General features: G+C 45.1%; 1 protein-coding gene across 7 annotated transcripts in view; it reads left to right on the top strand.

Annotated features, from left to right (window-relative positions):
* Nucleotides 1-26,512, top strand: part of CACNA1A (calcium voltage-gated channel subunit alpha1 A) — a 363,579-nt gene that overhangs the window by 200,707 nt on the left and 136,360 nt on the right. For all 7 annotated transcript variants that reach the window (XM_073622743.1, XM_073622741.1, XM_073622739.1 and 4 more), the window contains 2 exons: nucleotides 1,814-1,924; nucleotides 8,722-8,805. In XM_073622743.1, coding sequence (XP_073478844.1) covers nucleotides 1,814-1,924; nucleotides 8,722-8,805 — 195 coding nt within the window. The remainder of the gene's footprint in view (nucleotides 1-1,813; nucleotides 1,925-8,721; nucleotides 8,806-26,512) is intronic.

Genomic DNA, 26,512 nt, shown 5'->3' with positions numbered 1-26,512 from the left:
CAAGCAACAGGGATAACCGCAGCCTTGAGAAGATTGTAAAGCAAAGGCCATTCAAGAATTTGGCGGAGATTGTGGACTACGGCTGGTGTCAGTGCTTCAAGAGCCACCACACACAGACGTATCCAGGACATGGGCTACAACTCTCGCATTCCTTGTGTCAAGCCATTCCTGAACCAGAGACAACGTCAGAAGCATCTTACCTGGGTTAACGAGAAAAAGGACTGGACTGCTGCTCGGTGGTCCAAAGTCCTCCTTTTGGATAATTGTAAATTTTGCATTTAATTTGAAAATCAAGGTCCCAGAGTCTGGAGGAAGAGTGGAGAGGTACAGAATCCAAGTTACATGAGGTCCAGTGTGAAGTTTCCACAGTCAGTGTTGATTTGGGGAGCCATGTCATCTGCCGGTGTTGGTCCGCTGTGTTTTATCAAGTCCAAAGTCAGCGCAGCCCTCTACCAGGAAATTCTAGAGCATCTCATGCTTCCCTCTGCTGACCAGCTTGATGGAGATGCTAATTTAATTTTCCAGCAGGACTTGGCATCTGCCCACACTGCCAAAAGTACCAATACCTGGTTTAATGATCATGGTATCACTGTGGTTGATTGGCTAGCAAACTTGCCTGACCTAAACCCCATAGAGAATCTGTGGGCTATTGTCAAGAGGAAGATGAGAGACACCAGATCCAACAATGCAGACAAGCTGAAGGCTGCTATCAAAGCAACCTGGGCTTCCATAACACCTCAGCAGTGCCACAGGATGATCACCTCCATGCCAAGCGCCGCATTGATGCAGTAATTCATGCAAAAGGAGACCCGACCAAGTATTGAGTGCATACTACAGTATCTCACAAAAGTGAGTACACCCCTCACATTTTTGTAAATATTTTATTATATCTTTTCATGTGACAACACTGAAGAAATGACACTTTGCTACAATGTAAAGTAGTGAGTGTACAGCTTGTATAACAGCGTAAATTAGCTGTCCCTTCAAAATAACTCAGCACTCACTCACTACTTTACATTGTAGCAAAGTGTCATTTCTTCAGTGTTGTCACATGAAAAGATATAATAAAATATTTACAAAAATACGAGAAGTACATGGACATACTTTTCAGTAAGCCAGCATTTCTGTATTAAAAATAATTTTTTTTATTGGTCTTATATAATATTCTAGTTTTCTGAGATACCGAATTTTGGGTTTTCCCTAGCTGTAAGCCATAATCATCAAAATTAAAAGAAAGAAATGCTTGAAATACGGTATATCACTCTGTGTGTAACGCATCTATGTATCAGTAATATATGAGTCTCACTTTTTTTAATTGAATTGCTGAAATAAATTAACTTTTTGATGATATTCAAAATTTTTTGAGATGCACCTGTATATGCAGCCAAGACTGGAAAGGATAAGTACATAAGGATCAATGCACAGCAGCAGCAAAGCTAAAGGCAGCAAAACTGCATTAATCTGACATTTGCACAGTATATGCTACGAGTAGATAAAAAGATACAATAAAAAAAAAAGATACAGCTACTGTATCATTTTAACCTTCTTCTAGCCTAAAATCACACCTAATGTAGAGCAGCAAAGTCGCATAAATGACAAACATCTCACTGGTATGGCAACGTTTACATTTTTTTTTTTTTTAGATATTTTTTTTTTGTTATTGGTCTCTCCTGCACCGCTGAGATTGTTTAATTGATTTCTGAACATACTACAAAAAATAGATGGATATTCTTAGAGATTTTACATAGGTAGGTGACTATTAAACTTATTTAAAGGTAGGACACATATTGACTATTTCCTGTCTTTCCTTTAGTTTCATGGGTATTCTAATACGTATGAACAAGTACTAAAAACATTCAACATTGTCTTCACCTCCCTCTTCTCTTTGGAGTGTATACTGAAAATCATGGCTTTTGGGGCTTTGGTAAGTTTTGCTATTATTCTTATTTTGTGTAGTTAGTACACCTGTAAGTGTGCAGCAGACTGTGTACCGCAATAGGGAAGGGAAAGACACGACAAGTAGGCACCGCCATTGTTTATTTTCTTTGTCAACTATAGTTTTAGTGTGTTTTGTAAATGTGAGTTTCAAGCCTTGTTTTTTTATCCTGGCAAGAACTATTCAGTTTAAGGCTCATTGGTACTGTATTATTAAACCATATTCTACGAAAAAAAGGGGTAGGGGTCATAGACATTCTACTAGGCCTTAACAGTAACAAATACTGTAGAAGTACGATGGTTTGTGTGACACCATGCTATTTGAGTTTTACTAAGGCAGTGCAACAAGGATAGGTTGGGGTAACAGTACAGATGACAAAACATCATTGTTAACAATACTAAACCCCTTCACAGCCTCAGCACTTAACTGTATATGTAACTATGTACATACTATGTACATACATGTAAAATAGTTTGAGCTTATAGATAAGGAAACAGTGCTTGGTTGAGATAGAGATCACCTAAAACGCTGTAAAACCTGAAAAAAGTGTAAGGCTACAATAGCTGACCTCTTGTGAAAATGCAAGTTGCCTTGCTGTCTTCAGCTTTTTACTTGTTAAAACACTGACCTGGAATAAGTATGCCGATGAGGAAGATAAAAGTCAGAACTAATCGGCACACTTCGTCTAACTAGTGGAAAAGGCCAGTAACAAAAACCAACAAGCCTCCTTCTTATAGACTTCCCTATAAATCCAGCCATGTTGTCTATGTATGTTGACACAGCACTGCAGTGTTTGAGCAAAATGTGTGTCAAGCACTCATTTTGGCAAGAGCTGGAGAGAAATGGTGCTACAAATGAGAAAACTGAAGTACAAGGTAAATGCTGGAGACCAGGTGCTCACAGCAAAGTATCAGAATTAACTGTCTCAGGAACTCACATATTGTCACAGACCAGGGTACAAGAATGAGGGAGACCAATAATGCACAAGGTATCGCTGCCCATCAGGTGTCCTCAGAAAGCATGCTGGAACAGCGGTCTGTGTAGGAGTTAAGGATTCTTTGCTTTGTACATAGAAGGCCAGTTTTTTTATTTTATATCTAATATTCAAAAAAGGCAGACCAGTGCAGAAATATGTACAAAAGAAATATTTACAAAAAAACAAGAAAGAAAATGACATAGAAAAATTTTGGCTAATGGCTAAAAAATATATATATAATTTGGGCAGCAACATTTTATCCTGTTGATGGGACTACATCGAGCAGACCAGTAACTATCCTGTACAGAACAAGCCCCAGATGAATTACGCTGTTAATTTCCATGCTACTTAATTAGCTATGTGGGGTGGACTCTTCCCCCTTGACCAATCACCTTTGGATGTGATAAAAATTCTTGCCTTTGAAGTGGCTGTAGACTATATAGACCAAACCAGTTCGGATGACTGAGTTAGAAATCCCAACACCAGCATATCATCTTATTCACTGCAAGTCAAAAAAAAAAAACACAAGAAGGGTCCATATAATAGTTTTAGTTGGTCCCTAGTTAGTTCTGTAAGGCCTGGACATTCCATTTTGCATCTGCAATATTTGGATCTTATGATAGATCAAAAACATATTCCCTCTGATCTTTGGAGTAATGACCCTAGACCAGGGGTCTTCAAACTATGGCCCTCCAGTTGTTCAGGAACTACAATTCCCATCATGCCTAGCCATGTCTGTGAATGTCAGAATTTTACAATGCCTCATGGGATGTGTAGTTCCGCAACAGCTGGAGGGCCGTAGTTTGAGGATCCCTGATCTAGGCAGTGCAGTTTCTTAATGTGGAATGACTTTTTCCTTCCTTCTGATTTGCATTCTCTCTTCCTAGTGAGGTGACAGTTGTTCATCTGTTTTATAGCCACAAGCCTATAGGATATTGCCAAAGAGTCAAGACCTGTTAGCAGCTAGGTGTTAATTCAGGTCTAAGATGCCCATTCAGACCATCATACTTACACCAAACTACTTGGATGATTCTATATTTTTATGATACCACACATACTAATTTAAAATTAGAAGTCCTTCTCGTGTATGTGAATGTGTGTGTATATATATATATATATATATATATATATACAGTATATATAGATTGAAGTCAGAACCTGTCCATGCAAGTACTAAAAGCATGACAATCAAGCAACCATAAGAGGTCAGCAATGGGAGCCTACATACTCCCCTCAGTACAGGTGGTTTACTTTATGCCTTGTCTCAATATGTTCACCCTAGACTTAGCCTAGTGTTCCTGTGATAAGTGGTGGAGCTTAAATAGGGCTTAAATAGGCCTTAAATGTCACACTTCAAAAATATACTAAAATATTCCCTAGCACAAGTATGATATCCACATCCTACCAAACCCGCCCTCTAGTAGTACATTTAATACAAAAGGTTTTATTTACATATAAATATTTGTCATTTGTGATGTCTACATCTTACTTTTCTGCAGTCATTCTGAGTATGAAAGAAATATGTGGGTATCATGCTGTCCCCACTGTATTTTCCACAATAAGGTAGCATACATTAAAAGAGAAGCAAAGTCAAAAGTGACTTTAGGCACATTTGCCCCCATGCTGCCTGTTGCAAGCTAAACCTAAACAATAGCCGTCAAATGCTTAAATCTCACCTAGAGCATTCAGGTCTAAGAGTCCAGTGATTCCCCGATACTTCTTCCCTAACACTTTGAATAAAAGACTACAAACTGGTTGCCTCTACCTCTCTGAGTACTGCTCCTTCAGGCTATGGTCCTTGAGCAGGGAATCACCAGCCTGTTGGCTCTAAAGGAAGAGTTTTACTGGTAACAGGCAATTATTCGGTAATTATTTTTAGGTTTTCCTGGTCACCTTCTGACTCTAGAGTGCTTTATAATGACTCCTTTCACCGAACTTGACCTTAAAGTGGTTGTAAACCTCAGACATGAAATATGAACAAAGCATATCCCTATATAGTGTGTACTTGTCTCAATCCAGAGCACTAAGCGTTATTTCTATCTGCTATTAGCATGAATCACTTCTGACAAGTTTTCCTGACACCAAGCTAAAAAAGGCGACAGGGGAGGGGGAGTTCCAGCTGATTGACAGCCTCAGCTCTGTTCCTGTGTGCTGTGTGAAGAGGGGTGTGTATCTTCCCTCAAATCAGCTCTCAGAGCTCTCCCCGCTGAGCTCTGCAGTGTGTAATTTCAGCTCTCCGCCCCCTGCTTTTTTGACAGCTCAGACAAGCTGTAATAAATCTGGACTTTGAACAGATGTAGAGAAGCGAAGACAGATAAAGAGGTACAACTTATGTAGGTGGATTTATTTCATCTCTGTGTATCACCCACGGTCAGTCACTGGAAGGGTCTATGGAAGGGTTTACAACCACTTCAAAGTGAACCTGTTTTCATGCACAATAAAGTATTTACATGTTCTGGAAAAACAGTAGAAGCTGTTTAAAACCTACATTCCCCTCTGTAGCTATAAATATTACAGTGCCTTGAAAAGTATTCCTATCGCTTGAAATTTTGCACATTTTGTCATGTTACAACCAAAAAAAGTAAATGTATTTTATTGGGATTTTATGTGATAGACCCACACAAAGTGGCACATAATTGTGAAATGGAAGGAAAATAATAAATGGTTTTCAAAATTTTTTACAAATACATTTCTGAAAAGTGTGGTGTCCATTTGTATTCAGCCCCCTTTACTCCGATACCCCTAACTAAAATCTAGTGGAACCAACTGCCTTCAAAAGTCACCTAATTAGTGAATAGAGTCCACCTGTGTGTAATTTAATCTCAGTGCATCATGAAGGCCAAGGAACACACCAGACAGGTCAGGGATAAAGTTGTGGAGAAGTTTAAAGCAGGGTTAGGTTATAAAAAAATATCCCAAGCTTTGAACATCTCACAGAGCACTGTTCAATCCATCATCTGAAAATGGAAAGCGTATGGCACAACTGCAAACCTACCAAGACATGGCCGTCCACCTCAACTGACAGGCCACCCAAGGAGAACATTAATCAGAGAAGCAGCCAAGAGGCCCATGGTAACTCTGGAGGAGCTGCAGAGATCCACAGCTCAGGTGGGAGAATCTGTCCACAGGACAACTATTAGTCGTGCACTCCACAAATATGGCCTTTATGGAAGAGCGGCAAGAAGAAAGCCATTGCTGAAAGAAAGCCATAAGAAGTCCCATTAGCAGTTTGCGAGAAGCCATGTGGGGGACACAGCAAACATGTGGAAAAAGGTGCTCTGGTTAGATGAGACCAAAATTTAATTTTTTTAGCCTAAAAGCAAAACGCTATTTGTGGCAAAAAACTAATACTGCACATCACCGTGAACACACCATCCCCATCGTGAAGCATGGTGGTGGCAGCATCATGTTGTGGGGATGCTTTTCTTCAGCAGGGACAGGGAAGATGGTCAGAGTTGATGAGAAGATGGATGGAGCCAAATACAGGGCAATCTTAGAAGAAAACCTGAGTCTGCAAAAGACCCAAGAGTGGGGCGGGGGGTTCACCTTCCAGCAGGACAATGACCCTAAACATACAGCCAGAGCTACAATGGAATGGTTTAGATCAAAGCATATTAATGTGTTAGAATGGCCCAGCCAAAGTCCAGACCTAAATCCAATTGTGAATCTGTGGCAAGACTTGAAAATTGCTGTTCACAGACGCTCTCCATCCAATCTGACAGAGCTTAACCTATTTTGCAAAGAAGAATGGGCAAAAACATCACTCTCTAGATGTGCAAAGCTGGGAGACATCCCCAAAAAAGACTTGCAGCTTTAATTGCAGTGAAATGTGGTTATAGAAAGTATTGACTCAGGGGGGCTGAATACAAATGTACCCCACACTTTTCACATATGTATTTTTAAAAAATGTTGAAAACCATTTATCATTTTCCTTCCATTTCACAATTATGTGCCACTTTGTGTTGGTCTATCACAGTAATGGCGAACCTTGGCACCCCACCTTGGCACTCTGCAGTGTAGTTGAGCATCATGGCAAATGTAGTTCCAAAACATCTGGGGTGCCAAGGTTCGCCATCACTGCTCTATCATATAAAATCCCAATAAAATACATTTACGTTTTTTGTTGTAACATGACAAAATGTGGAATATTTCAAGGGGTCAAGGCACTATGTGTACAAAACCCATGTGACATAGAAATTAATAGGAAAAGAGCTAAGGTTTTGGTGGCCCTGTTGTGAACTTTAAATGTGATTTTTTTTTTTTACATAATATTTATAGCTACAGAGGGGAATGCAGACTTGTTTTACACTGCTTCTACTGTTTTTCCAGACGGGCGTATTAATCCCAATGCAGTATAACAATTGAGATCATAGCAGACCAGGTCAAAGGAGGGTACACTAAAAAAATTGTCATCATCTGTAACCCAATGCCCTATTGGTTTTCCCATTGCTCACTACTATTGCCAAAAGCAAATTTGTTTACAAATTTTATGAAATGATTTATTTCTTATTCTGGACTAATGAAAAACATTTCTAGTAAACCTGCAACCCGCAAACACACCAGTTACGCTTGTAAGTCCTATTTATAAATGTCTTCACACAACCCTCATACAACTTTCAGGCTGGGTTCACACTATTGCAAATTGGATTTGGGTTTCCCCACATCCAATTCACATGTCAGGATGTTGCATGTCAGGAGATTGTGACCGGCTCACTATGGAGCCGGTTCAAACATCTCTGCAGCGGCTCAGGAGTCCTGTGCGTCTTATGGTCCATTTCAGGTCCAAATTCAGCCAAAAATTCGGACGGAAATTGGACCTGAAATGCTGAACAGGGACACAACGGAACCCTGCCATGAGCTGCTCTGTTAGGGTTGCCACCTGTTCGGGATTCACCCAGACAGTTCGGGTTTGGAATCATGCGTCCGTGTTTCAGACTGTCTGAGACCCGGACACATTATTCAGACCGGACTAAGTCTCCCCCCTTCTCGCTCCTGCCTCTAAGTGAGTATGCTAAGGTAAATCAGGGTTCTCAGAGCACTCCTTACATCAGAGCTCCCCCTTACATCAGAGTCCTCTTTGTACACCAGAGCATCCCTTATGTTAGAGTCCCCAGAGTTCTCCCTTACATCAAAGTCTGCAGAGTTCCCCCTGTAAAGGGGGAACTCTGTGGACTCTGATGTAAAGGGCTCAACTCTGTGGACGCTGATGTAAAGGGCTCAACTCTGTGGACGCTGATGTAAAGGGCTCAACTCTGTGGACGCTGATGTAAAGGAGGAACATTGTGGACTCTGATGTAAAGGGGGAACTCTGTGGACTCTGATGTGAAGGGGGACTCTTGTGATTAACTTCATATGATTAGAAATGTTATTTAATAGCAACATCTATGCGTAGTTTATCTATGCATACTATGAAAAAAAATTGCTGCGCAACGCTGAAGTGTTTGGGTTTGACTTGAAGAAAAGGTGGAAACCCTACGCTCTGTGCTTCCGTGTGAACCCAGCCTCAAGGATTCACACAGTTTTCCAATGGAATCCAATTGGAATATGTGTGAATCCTAAGTGAATGTTGTGTGAAAACATTTATAAATAAATCCCCATGGTGTATTCTTTATTACAGTAAATGTTTATGAATTTGGTAATGATTATACTGATGGACAGTTATAGCCCACTGAACTGTGAATGTATATATATATATATATATAGCAAATTTGAATTGTGAACTTTTATTGAATTCCTAGGATAGTCCTTAGACAAACACAGGAAATGTGAAAATCATAATTGTTAATAGCTTTATTGTGGTCTGTTCTAGAATTATTTTCGCGACGCTTGGAATGTCTTTGATTTTGTGACGGTTCTCGGCAGCATTACAGATATTGTAGTTACAGAGTTCTGGGTAAGTGCAAAATATGGTGGGTTGAATGTTATCCCTCTGCAGAGCATCGGTGGGTCCGTTCTGAGCATAAGTGTGTGTCATTAAGCAGCTCATCGTGGCTGCCCTGTGTACTGATGTCTGCTCTTTAGAGAGTTGTGTGTATGGTAGTGAGCTGTGGTGTGCTGACCTTTACTAGAAATATTTCTATAGGCCATGGTTCTTTTATATCACTAGTGCACCTGGATTCATTTTACACTCACAGCGATTAATAAAAACAATTAAAAAGGAGGGGTTTCCCCGCACCAACCAGCTTAGTTATCGGGTTTTGGCTTACATTTAAGAATTTAGCCAAAGTCAGTACAGTTTAGGTCCCAAACCTGCCCTTCTCTGATCAGAATCCCCCAAACATCGCCCCCTGTAGTTTTTAGTGGTACTTCACCTAAATGCAGTCCTGTTCTCTAAATGACCTTTTCTTCTTCTCTACTCTAGTAGCCGTTAAACACTCTCACCCTCAACACCTCTCTCACCCTTCTTCCTTTCACTTTTACCGTTTGGAACTTTCCAACCCTGCAAATACTATCTCTTCAGATCATTTACACATTTTCTTTTGGTGACTGATCCAGCACAACACAAAAGGGGATCATTTACTAAAACTGGAGAGTGCAGAAATTGGTGCGGCTCTGCTTAGAAGCCAATCAGCTTCCAGGTTTAGAAGCCAATAAGCTTCCAGTTTTTTTTTTTTTTTTGTCAAAGCTTACTTGAAAAAGCTGAAGTTAGAAGCTGATTGGCTACCATGCACAGCTGCACCAAATTTTGCACTCTCCAGTTTTAGTAAATCGGCCCTACTGTCACCTTGTGTATATAGCGGACCTGTTACCTTGCCTCTTGTTTCTGCCCCTTACCTATCAAGACTGAATAGCTCTCACTGTTGTATTTTATTGTACTTCCATATACTTTGCTATACACCTTTGTACAGTGCCATGGTACATGGAGGTGCTCTACATATATATATACACAACACACTATTGTATGGCAAAACGTGTAGTAGTCACATTCAATCAGGCTTGTTCTGTATTCATGAAGATCTTTCTCTTTTCTTCCAAGTAGCTTCTTCAGCTCTTATGACTGTCAGGAACATACACTAAACAATATCTTTATTCTCCAAAAAAAAAAAAACAATCCATAAACATTCATTACTTAACGTGTTTGTTACCCCAACATTTCATATTCCTTATACATAGCTCCCAACTGTCCCTGATTTCAAGGGACTGCCCCTGATTTGGAGCAATGTCCCTCTGTCCCTCTTTGCTCCTCATTTGTCCCTCATTTTGGTCTGATCTATATAGTTGTATATAAAATGCACTTTTTATCTTTCAAAAAGTGTTTCCCAGTGCCAAACCTTTCATCCAAATTCTAAATTGCTGCATTTGTAAATTTTATAAAGGAATATTAGTGGTAAAAAAAAGCACTTGTGGATTTGATTAACCTTTTTTTTTGTTATGTCCCCTTTAAGGGGCATGACAGGGGGCGTGCCCTATGCCTACATATGTTTGTTAGTAGGTGTCCCTCATTCCCATCTCAAAATGTTGGGAGGTATGCTTTTATGTGTCTGCTGTATCACGTACTTGTATGAAAAATTCTCCTGTTCTATTTGTATTGCTTCCTTTATGTGAAATCCCTGGTGTTCCTGTCAGTCCCTCTGCTTTCCTATCAAAAACTGACCACACTAAGTGAGAGAACACAGCGTGGTCAGTTCTCTAGCTGTGCTTGGAACTCAGCCTGCCAGGGCCGATCCTAGGGTCACCGGCGCCTGGGTGCAGAAATATTTCTGGCGCCCCCACATGGGCGTGGTCATCTTACCAACTCCACCCCTTTACAAATGATTCTATGGCAACGACTCAAATACAGAGCTGCTCCCCTAAGAAGTCTTTGTTACCCTGAAATCCTCCCATGATCTCTTAACAATAAAGAAAATACAGGAAGAGAGAACACTAATGAGACCTGGAGGGGAACCTCTCTGATGCACTCAGAGAGGGCTTCTGTTAGAAAGAGTCCCCAGACATAATACAGGATACGGTCAAAGACTGCAGACATGGTACAAGAGCTGGACAGAGACTGCAGACATAGTACAGGAGATGATCAGAGACTGCAGACATAGTACAGGAGATGGTTAGAGACTGCAGACATAGTACAGGAGATGGTCAGAGACTGCAGACATAGTACAGGAGATGGTCAGAGACTGCAGACATAGTACAGGAGATGGTCAGAAACTGCAGACATAGTACAGGAGATGATCAGAGACTGCAGACATGGTACAGGAGATGATCAGAGACTGCAGACATGGTACAGGAGATGATCAGACTGCAGACATGGTACAGGAGATGATCAGAGACTGCAGACATGGTACAGGAGATGATCAGAGACTGCAGACATAATACAGGAGATGATCAGAGACTGCAGACATAATAAAGGAGATGATCAGAGACTGCAGACGTGGTACGGGAGATGATCAGAGACTGTAGACATAGTACAGGAGACGATCAGAGACTGCAGACATGGTACAGGAGATGATCAGAGACTGCAGACATAGTACAGGAGATGATCAGAGACTGCAGACATAGTACAGGAGATGGTCAGAGACTGCAGACATAGTACAGGAGATGATCAGAGACTGTAGACATAGTACAGGAGATGATCAGAGACTGCAGACATGGTACAGGAGATGATCAGAGACTGCAGACATGGTACAGGAGATGATCAGAGACTGTAGACATGGTACAGGAGATGATCAGAGACTGCAGACATAGTACAGGAGATGATCAGAGACTGCAGACATGGTACAGGAGATGATCAGAGACTGTAGATATGGTACAGGAGATGATCAGAGACTGCAGACATGGTACAGGAGATGATCAGACTGCAGACATGGTACAGGAGATGATCAGAGACTGCAGACATGGTACAGGAGATGATCAGAGACTGCAGACATAATACAGGAGATGATCAGAGACTGCAGACATAATAAAGGAGATGATCAGAGACTGCAGACGTGGTACGGGAGATGATCAGAGACTGTAGACATAGTACAGGAGACGATCAGAGACTGCAGACATGGTACAGGAGATGATCAGAGACTGCAGACATAGTACAGGAGATGATCAGAGACTGCAGACATAGTACAGGAGATGGTCAGAGACTGCAGACATAGTACAGGAGATGATCAGAGACTGTAGACATGATACAAGAGACAGTCAGAGACTGCAGACATAGTACAGGAGATGATCAGAGACTGCAGACATAGTACAGGAGATGATCAGAGACTGTAGACATGATACAAGAGACAGTCAGAGACTGCAGACATAGTACAGGAGATGATCAGAGACTGCAGACATGGTACAGGAGATGATCAGAGACTGCAGACATAGTACAGGAGATGGTCAGAGACTGCAGACATGGTACAGGAGATGATCAGAGACTGTAGACATAGTACAGGAGATGATCAGAGACTGCAGACATGGTACAGGAGATGATCAGAGACTGCAGACATGGTACAGGAGATGATCAGAGACTGTAGACATGGTACAGGAGATGATCAGAGACTGCAGACATAGTACAGGAGATGATCAGAGACTGCAGACATGGTACAGGAGATGATCAGAGACTGTAGACATGGTACAGGAGATGATCAGAGACTGCAGACATGGTACAGGAGATGATCAGAGACTGCAGACATAATACAGGAGATGATCAGAGACTGCAGACATAATAAAGGAGATGATCAGAGACTGCAGACGTGGTACGGGAGATGATCAGAGACTGTAGACATAGTACAGGAGACGATCAGAGACTGCAGACATGGTACAGGAGATGATCAGAGACTGCAGACATAGTACAGGAGATGATCAGAGACTGCAGACATAGTACAGGAGATGGTCAGAGACTGCAGACATAGTACAGGAGATGATCAGGGACTGTAGACATGATACAAGAGACAGTCAGAGACTGCAGACATAGTACAGGAGATGATCAGAGACTGCAGACATGGTACAGGAGATGATCAGAGACTGCAGACATAGTACAGGAGATGGTCAGAGACTGCAGACATGGTACAGGAGATGATCAGAGACTGTAGACATAGTACAGGAGATGATCAGAGACTGCAGACATGGTACAGGAGATGATCAGAGACTGTAGACATGATACAAGAGACAGTCAGAGACTGCATACATAGTACAGGAGATGATCAGAGACTGCAGACATGGTACAGGAGATGATCAGAGACTGCAGACATAGTACAGGAGATGGTCAGAGACTGCAGACATGGTACAGGAGATGATCAGAGACTGTAGACATAGTACAGATGATCAGAGACTGCAGACATGGTACAGGAGATGATCAGAGACTGCAGACATGGTACAGGAGATGATCAGAGACTGCAGACATAGTACAGGAGATGATCAGAGACTGCAGACATAGTACAGGAGATGGTCAGAGACTGCAGACATAGTACAGGAGATGATCAGAGACTGTAGACATGATACAAGAGACAGTCAGAGACTGCAGACATAGTACAGGAGATGATCAGAGACTGCAGACATGGTACAGGAGATGATCAGAGACTGCAGACATAGTACAGGAGATGGTCAGAGACTGCAGACATGGTACAGGAGATGATCAGAGACTGTAGACATGGTACAGGAGATGATCAGAGACTGCAGACATGATACAGGAGATGATCAGAGACTGTAGACATGGTACAGGAGATGATCAGAGACTGCAGACATAGTACAGGAGATGATCAGAGACTGCAGACATGGTACAGGAGATGATCAGAGACTGTAGACATGGTACAGGAGATGATCAGAGACTGCAGACATGGTACAGGAGATGATCAGAGACTGCAGACATAGTAGAGGACATGGTCAGAGACTGTAGACATAGTACAGGAGATGATCAGAGACTGTAGACATAGTACAGGAGATGATCAGAGACTGCAGACATGGTACAGGAGATGATCAGAGACTGCAGACATAGTAGAGGACATGGTCAGAGACTGCAGACATAGTAGAGGACATGGTCAGAGACTGCAGACATGGTACAGGAGATGATCAGGGACTGCAGATATGATACAAGAGAAGGTCAGAGACTGCAGATATAATACAGGAGATGATCAGAGACTGCAGATATGATACAAGAGAAGGTCAGAGACTGCAGACATGGTACAAGAGAAGGTCAGAGACTGCAGACATAGTACAGGAGATGATCAGAGACTGCAGATATAATACAGGAGATGGTCAGAGACTGCAGACATAGTACAGGAGATGATCAGAGACTGCAGACATAGTACAGGAGATGATCAGAGACTGCAGACATAGTACAGGAGATGATCAGAGACTGCAGACATGATACAGGAGATGGTCAGAGACTGCAGACATGATACAAGAGAAGGTCAGAGACTGCAGATATAATACAGGAGATGGTCAGAGACTGCAGTTCCTATGGACATTAGTAGATAATGGCCGATTGGCCCTCTCACCTGACCCAGCGATGGTTCCTCTGATCAGGAGTAAGCTCACTCTGAATTGCCCGTGGTGACTCCGCTGGGTAGCACCCAGATCTGTATTCTGGCAATGACTCCATTCCTTTCTCCGCCAGGGATGGCACCAGGCTGTGTGGCTTTCCCTCTGGTGGCGCAGGGCAGCGGGGTTTCCTCTCTGATGGTGTTCCCTGAGCACTGCCCTCTCCCTCTGGAGTCCTGGGTGTACTTCCCTGAAAGCTTTCCCAGGCTCCTGTATCTCTCTCTCTCCCATTTAGCTGAACATGCTGTGTGGACTGCAGTTTCCGTGTTACAGTGGGGCTGCCAGTCCTCGGGACTACATGTCCCACAATCCTCTTCTCCTTTTTCTATTCTATTTTTCCCTGGCTGATATGAAGGCAGGGGAAGAAACATAGTGGGAGGCTGTGCTGGCCAGCGCCGCTCACTAGTATAGCAGTGCACATGCGGAGGAGAGGGAGAGGGAGGGGAAGGGGCGAAAGAAGAGCCTGCAGCTGCAGTGACGTCACTAGGGTTGGTGTCACCAGGTGCGGTATAACATGGTGTCACCCTCCTTCCACCAACTTTAGTCGCCCCTCAGTACAGACCTCCCTCCACTAAGTATAGACCCCCACTAAGTATAAACCCCTCTCTCAGTACAGACCCCCCTTCATCAGTATAGACCCCCCAGGACAAACCACCCCCCCTCCATTAGTAGACCCCCACCAGGACAACCCCCCCTCCATTAGTACAGATCCCCCCCAGGACAAAGCCCCCCTTCATTAGTACAGACCCCCCCAGGACAACCCCCCTCCATTAGTACAGACCCCCAGGACAAACCCCCCCTCTATTAGTACAGACCCCCAGGACAAACCCCCTCCATTAGTACAGACCCCCTAGGAGAACCCCCCTCCACTAGTACAGACCCCCACAGGACAAATCCCCCCTTCATTAGTACAGACCCCCAGGACAAACCCCCCCTCCATTAGTACAGACCCCCCCAGGACAAACCCCCGCTCCATTAGTACAGACCCCCCAGGACAAACCCCCTCCATTACTACAGACCCCCCAGGAGAACCCCCCCTCCACTAGTACAGACCCCCACAGGACAAATCCCCCCTTCATTAGTACAGACCCCCCACCAGGACAAACACCCCTCCATTAGTACAGACCCCCCACCAGGACAAACCCCCCTCCATTAGTACAGACCCCCCCCAGGACCCCCCCTCCATTAGTACAGACCCCCCGGACAAACACCCCCCCTCCATTAGTACAGACCCCCCAGAACAACCCCCCTCCATTAGTACAGACCCCCAGGACAAATCCCTCCATTAGTACAGACCCCCCAGGACAAATCCCCCCTCCATTAGTACAGACCCCCCCAAGACAACTCCCCCCCATTAGTACAGACCCCCAGGACAACCCCCCCATTAGTACAGACCCCCCAGGACAACCCCCCCATTAGTACAGACCCCCCAGGACAACCCCCCCATTAGTACAGACCCCCCAGGACAACCCCCCCATTAGTACAGACCCCCCAGGACAACCCCCCCATTAGTACAGACCCCCCAGGACAACCCCCCCATTAGTACAGACCCCCCAGGACAACCCCCCATTAGTACAGACCCCCCCAGGACAACCCCCCCCATTAGTACAGACCCCCCAGGACAACCCCCCCATTAGTACAGACCGCCCCAGGGACAAACCTCCCTCTATCAGTACAGACAAACACATTAACACCCGGGCAGCAGCTAGAGAGGACAGTGTGCAGCCGCGCCGCCCGGGTGAAGAACAGATCGAGCGGGAGTGAGAGACAGCGGAGGAGAGAGAGAACCTGTGTCAGGCTGCAGGCACGGGCCGCCCCCCCTCCCCCCAGCGAAGTCACTGCGCGGCTGGTCTCTCTCAACACAGAGACCAGCCGCTCCGATCTCCGGCGGCTGCTCTCCTCTGACAGGAGGAGGAGGGAGGGGGGACAGGCTCGCTCTAGCAATGTAAAGCACAGCGGCACCGACGCGGCCGCTCCGCGGCGGTGAGCTGCTGCGGACAGAGCTATTTCTGGACACGGAGGGGAGGAGGAGGAGGGAGGAGAGCACTCTGGCGCTTCAGCGCCCCCACCTCTCTGGCGCCTGGGTGCACTGCACCCCGTGCACCCGCCTGGGACCGGCCCTGCAGCCTGCTCTCCTCCAATGATCAGTCTTGTCCTGACATGCCCCCCCCCCCTGCACAGCCTTTCAATGGGAAGCTCAGTGTGCTCCTGCTTCTCCTCCCCCAGCTCTTATGCAGCTGAGAACAGAGGGAATGTGATCACTTACAAAAAAAAGGTAGAAAAAAGTTTTTGTTTTTTTTCATCTATACACAAATGTTTTGCCTTTCATTTCTATTATAAACGGAATGGGCTGTTTTACAAGGTGATCGTGTGCAATCCTTTTATTGATTCTGTAATCTATTTTTTATAAAAGTGTTCCTTATTGTGTTTTCCTGCCTGCTTGTAACATCCAATGGCGTCCCTGGGGGGGGTGGGGCAGAGCCCCCCAACATTATGCTGTGCCCCACCATGTGCCCCCCCCCCCCCCCCCAATTAAAAAAATATTTTTTTTTCTTTTACAAAAAGGCAATGTCTTTTTGTTTGCATTCATAGCAGATGCGCCGCATCTTAATCGGGCCGCCGCTGGAGTAACAGTCTCTATTGAGAGGGAGAGCGTCCCAGTCAGCTCCTGCGGGTGATTCCTCCCCCCTCCCTCTGCTCGCTGACACTGCATAATGTGAGCGCTCACACAACCACGGCCACCCGATCTGCTCCCTCCCCTGCATCCTCATTGGCAGGGAGAAGAGCGAGTTGCATGAAGGACTCCACCAGGACTCTCAGTTACTGAAAAAAATTGCATTTTATAGTTGCCCCCCTACTTTTGTCCCTGTCCCCCCATGTGCCCCCCCTAAATATGAAAGCTGGAGACGCCACTGGTAACATCCTCCGTGAGCTCCTGAATCTCTCCTTTTTCCCCACACTTTCATTTGTTTGGAATGAGCAGTGCATGTTAGTTGCAGTCATGGGCACTGCTCTGTGCACACTACACATCCCATAGTCCGTAGCTCATAGTCCATCCTGGGGGCGAGCAAGGGAGGGTGGCTACATTCCTACAAACAACGGGAACAAGGAGAACGAACAAAGCCACCCTCTAACAGGAAGTCACATCACAGCAGTAAAGAAAAGGAATTAGGAGATTTGGAGCAGGCTGAGATCTATCGAAGGGACTTTTTGGAATAAAGAATTTTTTTTAAAACCAGAGTTGATTGTCACTATAATCATACGGCCATGGAATGTGTCAGAATCTGCTTTGGAACATTCTATGATGATTGGATTAAGGTGACTGAGTTATATTATAAATGGTCAGGTATGTTCCTGACACTCATTAGAACTGAAGAAGTGGTTTGGGTAAGCCATGAGATGTCTTCACAAGAAGCCTACATGAATGTGACTAACTACAATGGTCTAGATAAATGACAACCTTCACAGACATATTGGAAAAACATATACAACAGTAAACAAGAAACAATAGGAAAGAGAGGCCAGGATGGTCTTAAATCAATTTTAGAAACGAATGCAGTGAAAAGTTTTTGTGGTTTGTTAATGGACGCTGCATACCCATAGTATATCGCTATGTACGTGTGTATGGAATGCAATGTTTTGTCATAACAAATGAAGTATTAAAAATTACCATATGTGATATTTATTAATATACTATGAGGTGAATTTTTCCAAAGTGGAGCAGCCAGAATCTGGAAGCGCTGTTTATGGCAACCAATCAGCTTCTATCTTCAGCTGGTGGGTAGGTGCAGTGTGGTGCGGCAGGAAACACACAGAGTCCAAGTGCAGTAACAGGAATATATTGTAACACAAATCCAGCAATACAAAACAGACCTGGTGGGAAATCCACCCGACTGGGAGCACTCACAAGTTGTAACAGCGATACGACAGTAGTTTAAAGACTCAGTCCCCAGTTGGGTGGAAGCGCAATGGAAGCGGTCGAATCGGTGCGACTCTGACTCCATCGGAGTCACACCGGTTTTTAAAGTAGTTCTTTCGCTACTTTTTGCAAGTTCAGGTGCTACTTGCATAGACATCTGTGCATGAAGTCGCACAGATATCTTCCAAGTCGCACCTGAAGTCGCACAGACATGTGACTTTGAAATTATGTGGCATCAAGTGAAGTCGCACAATTTCAAAGTCATATTCAGTGTGACCGAGGACTAAGAGGTGCCGGCAGCATCTGTCACGAGGTGCAGAATGCAGTCTGGCCAGTCTAATAAAACACATTGCCCACGTCTTGAGCTGATCCCACTATCTCAGGATCACCCTCACTGTATGGGACAGTCTCTGACATTCTCGGGAGGACGGCTTCAGCCGTCGCGTTAGGAAGCATTACACCTGCATGAGATTGGGATTGTTTTGGTGGATGAGAGTTCAGTCCTCCCAGGTGTGGATCTTGGCGGGTTCCACCTGGGGTGACGCTGCTTGCCCTTTGAGAGAACATGAGAAGGCTCACGGAGGAAGCAAGACGGGGGCTGCCTCCATGTCCTCTTGGCTTGAATCTACATCCGGCCCTAGACATTCTACTGGATAGCGGTAAAAAGCATCTTCATGTCTATCCTGGCTTGTAGCGAATCTTGTAGTTGAACCAAGCCGACCCACCTTTGCTCCAAAGCCCCCAGTTTGGCTGTCTCTAGGTAGGCAAGGGTTGTTATCTGTGAAAACCTCTATTTCTGCCCCCATGAGATATTCTGTGAACTTCGCTCTCGGTGATGGCCCAAACTAGGGCCAGCAACTCCAGTTTAAAGGAGATATAGTTGTGGGGATTCTTCTCGGTAGGCCGCAGACCACAGCTCGCACCCATTCTGCTCTTGGGCAAAGGCAGTCCCCAAACCCTGCCAGCTCCCATCTGTATACACTTGGAATGGTTTCAAGTAATCTGCATATGCTAGTAGAGGTGCCGAAGAAAGTTTTTGCTTTTGTTGTTGGGGTTATTGCCACTGGGACTGGATTGAGGGCGATAGCCCCCCTTTCTTTTGGGTGGGAGGGCCGCTCAGTAGCTGGGCGAGAGGGGTGGCAATTTGCGATGAACCGCCAATAGTATTCCACTTGCCCTAGGAAAGAGCACAGCTCAGTGATAGTCTTTTTGGGGGGGGGGTGCCAATTCTGTACTGCCTGGACTTTGGACAGGCCCAGTGAGCAGAGGGGGGTGGGGGGGGGGGTGACTTGAGCTGATCCAGGTATTAGACATGATCTTTGAATGCTTTAAGGAAATTTGTGATATTTTCAATGTAGGCTAACACACTCCTAAAATTTTAATCTCCCAAGCATCTCTCTATCAAGTTTTGGAACGTACTGGGGCATTGCTAAGTCCGAAGGGCATGCAATTAAATTTGAATAGTCCCAGGGGTATGATAAAGGTCTTGGTCCCTCTGGGACTTGCTAATAGCTGCTTGCAAGATCAAGAGTAGAGAGAAAATGACGGTATCACTCCTGAATGGGTGGAGTGTCCCCAGTATGAATTGGCTGGTCAATGGACTCTGTGCAACCATAGTCCTCAGGGCTGGTAGCAAAGACCAGTATGTGCTCCTCCAGTAGTTGATGAAGTAGCCGCTGTTTGGGTTAGGGATACTACTGGAATAGCTGGCCTTTCCTTTCCAGGACTAATTTGCATTGCAGCTCCTTTAGGGAGGTCATAGACGCCTGTAATGGGGCTCAGACATCTTCCACCCCTGGCTGGGCCTCAGAGATGCAGTGGTGGGGCACCTTGTAAAGGCATGCCATGGTGGTATGGTTGGAGAGTGGGATCTGGGAGGTCCCCAAATTCATAGGCTGAACCAACAGCTTCCCTTTGTAGACCTTGGATAAAGTGCAGGCGACCAGCCACAGGGCAGGCAGCAGCATCCCAGGCGGAACCAACTAGGTCTTTGTGGGGCTCCACATTACCATGTCCCCTTGCAGTTTATTGTAAGCCCTGATGGAAAGGGACCTCTTGGAGGGGTGCCAGGAGTTTCTTTTGCATGAGGGAGCATACTGACAACACCCACCTGCTCAGGCTGCTTTCTCACTGACCTCTGGTAGGCCTCATAGGCCCGAATCATGTAGAGGCAGACAGCTTGCAGACCACAGCCTCACGCACGCTGGTCTGTATGCTCAAACTTGGCCAGCAAGTGGGGTAAGTCCAAGTCTTTCGGGATGTTCATGCCCAGAACGATAGGTACTGCTGAGCTCACTGGGCTGCAAGTCACCACGGCTTTAACTCGCTACACTACCTGGTTGTCTATCTGTATCTTCATCCAGGTAACACCTTCCACAGAATGGGCAGGTTGTTGGCCGCCGAGAGGGACAGCCAAGAGGGGTCCAGCTGGTCCCGCATCCCTAACTGCTGGGTGTAGTACTTGTACTCCATGATAGTGACCTCAAATCATGTGTCGATCAGGCAAGGGACCTCCTACCCATTGATGAGGGTGTTCACCACTGGACTTGGTGCAACCATCTCTGATGGTTCCCAGCCTCTGATCTAATGGAACCTTGTGTTGACGGCCCTGGGGGTTATCCCCCTGCCCAGGGAGCCACTAGTTTAACAACGGCGGCCTATGGTTGCTCTTGGCTTCTGGCCAACCACAATTCCTGGCTACATGACTAAAGTGGCCACTTCGCCAGCACTTCTGGTCTTCATCTGAGTCCCTCCCTGTAACCGATTCACTAGAGAGCCAACTTCTTCTGTGCATTACTTGAAAATTAGAGGTTTTTAGAGACCTACGAGCTGGAAGCCTGTGTCTGCGAGCTGAGGTTGATCAAGCTCCGTCTCACCTGCTTTTGTCCTTGAACTGTCCCTACTCCTCTGGAACCTTTCCCTGATAATAAGCACTGTCCCTAACAGACGGATGACTTGTCCCTACACTGCCCCTACAGGCCTTAAAGTTTAAAAATGAAAGATAAAGGTGGATTGGTTGTTATCCACAACTGCTTCAGATTCTGGCTACTCCCACTTTTATAAATTCCCTTGAGTATGTTACAAGAATGCGATGTTTGAATGCTATGATCATCTGTGTGACAATACATGAGGGTATCCGGTTACATCCCATCTTACTGTGTTATGTTTACTTTTAGTGTTATTTTAGACCCTGTGAGAACAGTGCAGGGTTGTGCTAGAAATCTACAAAATGTAAAGTGCCAAAAATCTGCTCTGCTGGAATTAACGTAAATAATGCAGTGCTCCACTGGAAACTACATGAAGTTCTGCTGGAAGCTGTGAATAATCCAGTGCAATATATGTAGATAATGCAGTGATTTTCAAGAATGTGTACTGCATGTAATATTGCTGTATGGGATGGATATGTGTAAAATATAGTGCTCTGCTAACCTATATAGTGCAGTGCTCTGCTGGAGGAATAACGTAATATTGCAGTGCACTGCTAGATTAATATTGCAACGCGGTGCTAGATGAAAAACTGAATATTGCAGTGCACTGCTGGATGAGTAACTGAATATTGCAGTGCACTGCTGGATGAGTAACTGAATATTGCAGTGCACTGCTGGATGAGTAACTGAATATTGCAGTGCACTGCTGGATGAGTAACTGAATATTGCAGTGCACTGCTGGATGAGTAAATGAATATTACAGTGCACTGCTGGATGAGTAACTGAATATTGCAGTGCACTGCTGGATGAATATCTGAATATTGCAGTGCACTGCTGGATGAATAATTGAATGTGTGTGTAAATAATGCAGTGCTGAAGTATGGGTAAGTAATGTAGTGCTGTGTTAGAGTATGCTTGAATGTGCGTGAAAAATATTGTGCTGTGCTGAAGTACTTGTGAATATTGCAGTGCTGTGCTGGGATCAGGGGCGGATCCAGAGTCTAGTCTCGGGAGGGGCACTGCCAGAAAATATATTTTTTTGGGGTACATCTATCGGGGAAAAGGCTGGTGTTGGCGCTTCAATCATCACGGCACCATGGTTGTTATGGTGTCAGGATGATTGAAGCGCATTATTACTATTATTACATTGTTGTAAAAAATTAAATAGTTTAACTCACCATAATGCAGAATCAGTGGAAGCCCCGAGTGTGTCACTTGCCACGTCCCCTGTCACCAGATGCAGATTGTCACTTGCCACGTCGCCTGCCACATGTTGCGGATTGTCTCTTGCCACATCGCCTGTCACCAGATGAAGATTGTCACTTGCCACTTGCTAAGGTGGTCTCGTGTCCCAGAGACAGGCAGCAGAGAAATGTTGTAATCCCCATTAGTATAGAATCCCCCCTCAGTACAGAGCCCCCATTAGTATAGAATCCCCCCTCAGTGCAGAGCCCCCATTAGTATAGAATCCCCCCTCAGTGCAGAGCCCCCATTAGTATAGAATCCCCCCTCAGTGCAGAGCCCCCATTAGTATAGAATCCCCCCTCAGTGCAGAGCCCCCATTAGTATAGAATCCCCCCTCAGTGCAGAGCCCCCATTAGTATAGAATCCCCCCTCAGTGCAGAGCCCCCATTAGTATAGAATCCCCCCTCAGTACTGAGCCCCCCATTAGTATAGAATCCCCCCTCAGTACAGAGCCCCCCATTAGTATAGAATCCCCCTCAGTGCAGAGCCCCCCATTAGTATAGAATCCCCCCTCAGTGCAGAGCCCCCATTAGTATAGAACCCCCCCCTCAGTGCAGAACCCCCATTAATATAGAATCCCCCGTCAGTGTAGAACCCCCATTAATATAGAATCCCCCCTGCACATGTCAACCCACATATACATGGACGTGTGCTGTGCTGTGCAGTGCACTCATACTTGTTAGTTAGTAAGTTACTGCTGTCTGCTGTATTATAGTAAGGAGGCGCCACTTCAGGCTGTGTCACGCTGTCACCGGCGTCACGTCGGGACCGGGTAGGTCGGCTCTGAGAGACTCGAGTCCGACCTCCGACGTGACGCCGTGACTCACTCACACACTGCAGTGTGACTGACGTCACTCGTTGCTAACGCCAGGGCCGCCTGGCGTCTAGCAACGAGTGCAGGGAAGAGGCTCCACCCACCTCTTTCCTTCAGTGTCAGACAGTGACCGCCGCTGCCCGTACCACACGTGAGTCTCTCTCTCGGCGCCGCTGATCGGCACATGTGAGAGAGAGACTCGGGCCGGCAGCGGAGCGGCAGCCAGGATACAATAATTCAGAGTGTGCTATTATTTCGGGGGGGGCAATTGCCCTGTTGCCCCCCCCCTGGATCCGCCCCTGGCTGGGATGTGTGTGCAAATAATGAAGTGCTGTTTTGAAATGTGTATGTAAATAATGCAGTGCTGTGCTAGAGTACTGGTAATGAATGCAGTGCTTTGCCAGACTACAGTGCTGTGTACTGTATGTAAACAATTCTGTGCTGTGCCAAAGTGTTGGTGATTAATGCCATGATATGCTAGAATATGTATCTATATGCAGAGCTGCACTGGAGTATTAATGAACATTGCAGCTCTGTGCCAACGTTTTGGTGCAATGGTGTGCTAGAATATGTATGTGAATAATGCAGTTCTGAGCTGCAGTACTGCTGATTAGTGCAGTGCTGTGCTGCAATGCGTGTATAAATAATGCAGTGCTGAAACGTGTATGTGGATAATGTTCTGCTCTGCTAGGATATATCCTGCTTGTGTTTAGCATGTGATGTTGGTGGACAAAATGTGTGTTTGTATAGGAGGAGCAATGCTCTGGCTGGGTGATGCGGGGGTGAATGGTTGAGCAATCCACATGAGTGGTACAGCCCTGTGACTGGATGAATCAATGCTCTTTGAGGGTGGTACGGTGCTGTGAATGGGTGGTACTATAGACAATCCGGTGCTCCTATTGGGTGGTACAGTGCTTAGTGGGGCTCCTTCTCTCCTATAATGATCAGTTTATCTCTGTCTTGTCTTTTTCATGTCTCTCTCTATCCCTCTGATATTTTGGCCCCCGGCAAAAAATAACTCATCCAATCAAAATGCACTATGAATCTCATGTGTCCATCCATGAAACTGGTCTGTGACTTCATGCCAACTACACCCCACCTCCCCCATATACCTAACAACCCTCACCCCCAACCCCACGCACAATTTCCTGCCGCAACCTCTTCCATCTACAACTGCATCGCAGAACCCGGTTGGTTTGTAATTTATGACCTAATGCATAAACATTAGCTACTGCATGTCAGAGGCTGTGCACTCCAATCCACCCCATCCCTCACTCCTGAATCGTCTTCCAAAAAAAAATCTAGTATATTCCTAATACCAGTCATTAATCCTTGAAGCCTTACTACAGTGGCATTCAGTACATGGCAAGCCACTGCTTCCACCAATTACATGTCAGTCTGCTCTTACTAATGACACTTCTGAAACCTTCACTTGGCATAACACTTGGCCTATTTGCCATCTGTAGACTATAGATCTGATTTTCTGCATTTTTTTATTTATATAAGACATGCCCATACACATGCTGCTTACATGTAGCCATTTTAGAAGAGTTGACACACGTAAATGTAAAGAAAGTCTCATCCAGTCTTTTGAATGGCATTTGTTTTCCAACCAGGCAATAGCATTAGCTGCCCCACTTATGTGGTTATTAGGAACTTTTTTTCTCTCCTTAGGAAAAAACTTGTCAAGAGAGAAATATGTAGCTTGTAACTGCTGAGAGCGGACTTCTTCTGATAATGCTAAATGCCTGGCTGTCATGATGATGTTTTACTTACAATACGTTCAATGACCTGGAAGTAATATAACAATGAGAACTTCTTCTCGTCTGCTGTATGCTTGTTCCTGGTCTGCACCTCAAAAGTAATGCCGGCAGACATAGACAAGCAACTAGCAATGTCAGAAGCAGGCCAGCAAGGATAGATCACAGATTTCTTTCATGATAGGTGTTTAGCAGGGATTGTGGAATGATTAAATTATTTATATCTGGCCACGCATGACTGATCCGCCTAAGTCAAAGCCTAGGGGCGGATGATACAAGATTGCTGCTGTTACCATTAGTAGTCATAGATGTCTCTTCTTTACTTCCCTATTATGCTGTCTTCACTTTGTTACTAACTGCTTGATTACCCTAGTTTTGGTACTAAAACTCATCCCTCAGAGGACAACTTCCCCCACCATCCCACTGTCCACTAAGTGTGCCTTTATTGGCCACAGAAGCAGGGACATTGCTGGATTTGTGAAACACTTGGGTCCTGACAAGAGCAATAATACAGTTCACGTGGCTGCTCTGCAAACCTGAGCCAACTTGATGTACAGGCAGTCCCCGAGCTACATACATCTGACTTACATACATCACCTACAAAGGGAGGGAGACAACAGGAAGTGAGAGGAAATCCCCCCTAGGATGGGAAATTCACTCCTGTAAAGCCGTGTACACACGACCGGACTTTTCGACCGAACTGGTCCGACGGACAATTCAACCGTGTGTGGGCTTCATCAGACCTTTAGCGGACCTTTTCTGTCGAAAATGTGACGGACTTTAGATTTAGAACATGTTTCAAATCTTTCCGATGGACTCGAGTCCGGTCGAAAAATCAGTTCGTCTGTATGCTAGTCCAACGGACGAAAACCGACGATGGGGTAGCTATTGGCTACTGGCTATGAACCTTCTCATTCTAGTTCGGTCGTACGTCATCACGTTCGAATCCGTCGGACTTTGGTGTGATCGTGTGTAGACAAGTCCGATTCGACGGAACTCTGTCAGAACTCCGTTGAAAGTCCGTCGAAAAGTCCTTCGGAGTTCAGTCCGTCGAAAGTCCGCTCGTGTGTACACGGCATAAGAGTTATGGGGAAAAAAGGTGTCTCCACTGATGCTTTATCACCAATCCTTCTTTCCACAACAACCCAAAATTCTCAAAATCCAATTGTCACAGGGACAGAAAGTGAGCTGAAATCTTCTGAACAGGGGCACAGACAGCAAAACAAACATTACAAGGGTGCTATCCCTTCCCTATGCTATCCAATACTTTAAAATATTTCTTTGGGCTGGAGTTACGCCTAAACAATGTACCTGTTCCAACTTATATACAAATTCAACTTAAGAACAAACCTGCAGAATCATGTTTATAACCCGGGGACTGCCTGTATACACTACACATCCATGCCACAGTCCTTGCACTCACAAAATATGCTTTAAAGTGTTTGTTAATCCATTTTTTTTCCTGTTATAGTTCTCTCTGTTAT

This window comes from Aquarana catesbeiana, linkage group LG03 (assembly GCF_042186555.1).
Source record: "Aquarana catesbeiana isolate 2022-GZ linkage group LG03, ASM4218655v1, whole genome shotgun sequence".
Taxonomy (NCBI): Eukaryota; Metazoa; Chordata; class Amphibia; order Anura; family Ranidae; genus Aquarana; species Aquarana catesbeiana.
Note: the sequence above shows the minus strand (reverse complement) of the source record. Positions and strands in the feature narration are given on the sequence as shown.